The sequence below is a fragment of the Dipteris shenzhenensis genome, chromosome 13 (assembly GCF_047967505.1).
Source record: "Dipteris shenzhenensis isolate YYH24624 ecotype China chromosome 13, Dip_SZ_1.0, whole genome shotgun sequence".
Lineage (NCBI taxonomy): Eukaryota > Viridiplantae > Streptophyta > Polypodiopsida > Gleicheniales > Dipteridaceae > Dipteris > Dipteris shenzhenensis.
Window position 1 is genome coordinate 14,090,691 of NC_141608.1, and position 4,700 is coordinate 14,095,390.

The 4,700-nt window shown below is 40.8% G+C and overlaps 1 protein-coding gene across 1 annotated transcript; it reads right to left on the minus strand.

Annotated features, from left to right (window-relative positions):
- Positions 1–261: 261 nt before the first annotated feature.
- LOC147895061 (uncharacterized) lies at positions 262–1,062 on the minus strand. The gene is made up of 2 exons (XM_087383403.1): positions 840–1,062; positions 262–752 (listed from the first exon to the last, which is right to left on the minus strand). The coding sequence occupies exons 1-2, from the start codon at positions 1,060–1,062 to the stop codon at positions 262–264; spliced, it is 714 nt and encodes a 237-aa protein (XP_087239529.1).
- Positions 1,063–4,700: the final 3,638 nt, after the last annotated feature.

Sequence of the window (4,700 nt, forward strand, 5' to 3'; positions counted from 1 at the left end):
AGAGAACAATAGGATTTGAAAGGCAGTAATCTACATAAAACATAGATTGAAAAAGTTAATGGAGAATACTAAAATACGAACAAACAAGAACATGACAATCATGTAAATAGCCAAATGACATACCTTGACACCAAAGCCAACATTATCCGCAACATCAATGCAATCTCCCGTCTCCATGATCCATCTACATGTACTAACTATAAGATACCAATAGCTGAATGCAATTCACATAAACAGACATTATCAACTGTGATATATTGCTCACCTACAAGAAACCTCTAGTCTCATTTGTCTTGCCAAACGCTCAACGAATGAAGTGGATACAGGTGAACACATCACCAATGTCCATCCATAATCATCCATCACAGATGAAGCAATAGCAAGTGAGCATGAGATATGCTCCTCATTTAGAATGTTCCATCCAGGGATTCCACCCTTGATTCCACTCACTATAGATCCTGTAGGAAGGTCAATCAAGCAAAAATCCACACTCCATGCAGCATTTTTTCCATTGCGTGACTTCTTCATGCCACCAAGTTCATGGTAAAAATTTCTTATGATTTGAAAAGCCCCATCGTACTTGTATTGCTTAACTTCTTTTCCAAGTGATACATAATCATACTCCCAAACTTTGTAGTTTTCTTGTGAGATACGAGTTGCAAATGATGAGAAAGTGGACAAAGGAACATAAACCATATCCGTATTACACACTTTCTTGCTAAGAAGAGACTCCTCCTTTCGTGGATCATTGTCTACAATAACAAAGAATCCTAAATTAAATTTGTAGGAAGCTTCTAATCACTTTGAAACATGAAAGAAAGAGTTATAAGAAAATAGACCTGTGTTAGAAGTGCCCGTTGGTTTAGGTCTTCCACCTCGTTTGTTATTTGGAGTCACATGACTTGCCTTTTGCTTTTCTACTATTGCTTTTTGCTCCTCTTCAAGCCTCTTCTTTTGTGCCTCATCCATGTTGCCCGACGAACCCGAGTTTGACTTGCACTCACCTTTTAAATGGCGATCATAAGTTTCCTTCTCTTCCTTGATACATGTTCCAGCCTTCATCTCGATCCACCAAGGGCAGTGCTTCCTTTCCCATCCGTAAGCAATATATGACCATCCTTATGCTTATTCTCTCTAAAAATATGAGAGGTGTACATGCAATAAGTAGCAGGTGCAAGCATAGTCCAAGCCTTGCAAATGGATGGTACCACCTTAAGACTCTTATTTGCAGCCAGATAATGGAGATACCTAAATGATTTTTAGGATAATATAAGAGAATGCAAGGTATTACAAAGATATCTTTCCATTGAAAACGAAAGCCAAAACGCACCTGTAAACCAATCGTCTGCTGGCATTTGTAAGATCAACTTGCTTGGATGGAACAACAGCAACTATCATCAATGAAGCAAAAGGCTCAAACAAAAAAGGCATGTGTCTCACTATAATGCCATCAAAGTATTCCAGAATAGAAGGACTGTCTGGAAGTGTAGCTGCACCCTCAATGCTTGATGATTTCATCACTTGATCAAGCAATCGCCCAGCATCTGCCAACACATGGTCCATCCATACTTCTTTTGCAAGCCAAGGTATGAAACCATGGTCAGTCATAGACATCCCATAACTCTCCTTTAGATTGTCATCTGCACCAAGAAGAGAAAGAATAGATAGTTGCTTTGCCTTGGAACAGGTTGCAATTGATACTTGGTAAAGCTTCTCCAAAGTGATCTTCATTGATGTATCCTCAAATGGTAAATTCCAAAGGATATTAAACCACTCCTTTCCATGGGAAGGATTGACTATTGAAAGCATATGCCAAATAGTAAAGTTTTAGAAGAGACTTTGATACACACAACAAACCATATATTAAGGTTTTCAAAGTACAAACTAAAAATTTGCAAGTTGTAACTATAGATTTATAATTTTCAAATCATATATTATGGTTTATGAGTTGTAAAATTAGAATTTGAAAACTATAAATTCAAATTTGCAAACTATAAATTCAAATATCTGAGATATAAAACGTAGAATTTTGTGGACTACAAATTCAAATTTGTGATCTATAAATACAAAATTTGGTAAATTGAAAACTTACCCGTGTAATTTTTCTTCGATATGTTGCTCCCACTGTGTTTTTAATCTCATGAATCTTGGACTCTCTCTCATCCTTTGGCATGGAAGAATGCAATTTCTTGCATTGAGCCTCAAAGTCTGATTTCCATTTCCCCTTTCAACATAAACAGATAATCTCATCATAATGTTATTGGAACACAAAGCAAAGTCACAAAAAAAGAAAATATATAAACTAAAGAACTAATACTTACAGCAAATACCATCCTCCCAAGAATAGTTTGGGTGAGGGGATACCACACCCTTCGTCCACTTCCAACCTCTTTCTGTCTTGCCAACTCAATAGCTTTTTTCTCCTCCTCACTAAAATCCTGAGTAAAATATTGAGCATCACAGGATACGAGTGTGCTTGTGTGGTACAAATAATCCTTGAGATTAGTAACAACAATTGCATCTTCATTAAGCCTGCAACCATTGACTTAAATGGATCAAAATTGGTTTCATTTACAAGCACTTACCATCTCAATATAGTAAACATAAACAACAAGGCTTACAAGTTAAATCTTTGTAGAGCAGCAACAAGCTTAAGCTCATCCTTTGCTTCCGGTTCAATAATTTGAGCTTGCACTCTAATGTGTCTAGACTTGATATTTGTGTAAAGCTCTTCTATGCTTTCCATCCAAGATGCCGTACGATGATTTCCTTCCCACATGAAGAACATTTTGTTTGATAGAAAGCTCCATGGTGTGCCAATTATCTCTGATTCAAACTCATCATTAACTAAGCTCCAATTCTTGTCCCAACGTTCTCTTGTGACATCTCAACGTCCTTGGAAGACCCATCAGGCATTTTGATAGATAGAATAAAAGATCCTTTTGTCGGAATGTATCCCTCTATTTCAAATGCTCTTTTCAAAATGGTCAAATCATTCCTAATTTGACGCACAACTAGGTTTATGAGACAACGACACAAGGGAATTCGAGGAGGTGGAATTTCTTTAGTTACTGTAAGAAGCTCTAAAATATCTGCACCTAAAGGTCTCTCAACACACTCTGGAATGATATCCTCCACATCATCTTTAACTCCTACTTTGTTGGATGGATCATCTATAGTTTTATCCTTGTTGTCCTCAGGATCCTCAATATCATTTTCAATGTCAACTTGCTCAAGCTCCTTCAGTTCATTCTTGACCTCTGACTCTTGCTTCTTCCTTTTGCCACCTTTCCTTGTGATAGGACTAGACACATCACGTTTCTTTCTCTACACGTTTGAAGAACTCAATTACAAGATTTGCAAAAATGCAAAGGTGAAATGCAACTAGAAAAAGAAAAAGAAACCAAACTTACTGGAGGCATTTGTTGCACAACTTTCAATAAGCTCACCTGCACAAGAAGAAAAACAAATAAATGACATAGTGAAACCATCTTTGAAATGATTAAATGAAAAATGACAGAGTGTAACCATCTGAAAAATGACAGAGTGAAGGCACGGGAGAAATTCAGCTGAACAGAAGAAAGCATGGAAATTCAGACTGATTCCCAAATTTCGTATTGTTGCCCTTTCTCCCGTGATGCTTATTATTCGAAGGCCAGAGATGCATATGTTCGCATGATGCTGGCTAGCCTGTCCCAAGTCTGGGCTCCGTTTGGCTCTGGACTGAGCTGTTTGTGCTCTGCGTAAATGGCCCCGTCTTCCCCTCGCCAAACTATCCATATATGGCATTTGGTCCTTCCAACACTCGTTTGCGCCCAGCGCAAAGGCTTTTCAAGCCTCCAAAGGGAGAAGGGGCCATTCGGTTCTGCCAATTTGCGCTCAGCACAAATGGAGAGTCGAGCCACCACAAGGCCTTTTGGCTCTGCCAGGAGACATTTGTGCCCAGCGCAAATGGGCAGTGCTTCTGGCACTCTCTCTCTCTCCAAATCAAAGTGCCGCCATCGCTCATCTTACATCAAATGGACTCCAAATCCTCTGAAAGTTCTTTATCATCCTCCTCAAAAGGGATGAAAGAAGCCTATCACCTAATCTGTCTCTCTTTCTCAGGCGGGATGATGCTGTGTAAGACGAATAAGATATTCATGTGGATGGGGTGGTGTCCGAAAGCAGGGGGAAGACACACCGAACTGTGGAGAGAAGGGGAGCGAGATGGGAGGAAATTGATGGGAAATCAATGAGGAAACTGCTGACCGAGGAGGAGCAGAAGCTCGAAGAAGGAAGATGAAGAAAACAAAACTTACGAAGTGTGAGAGATAGAGAGCACTTACAGAGGAGACGAGATAGAGAGCACTTACAGATGGGGCAGAGGGTCAAGAAGGAGGGCGGTGGTGATGGGGCGGAGGGTCAAGAAGGAGGGTGGAGGGTCGAGAAGGAGGGTGGTCGAGAAGGAGGGTCGAGAAGGAGGGCGGAGGGTCGAGAAGGAGGCGTAGGCGGAGAAGGAGGGTCGAGAAGGAGGCGTAGGCGTAGGCATGGGCGTAGGCGTGGGCGTAGGCATAGGCGTAGGCGTGGGCATGGGCGTGGGCATAGCCGGAGTCGTCTTCACTAGTTTCGCCAGCGAAACTAGTGAAGGCGTAGGCGTGGGCATAGGCATAGGCATGGGCGCAGTCGGAGTCATCTTCACTAGTTTCGCCAACGAAACT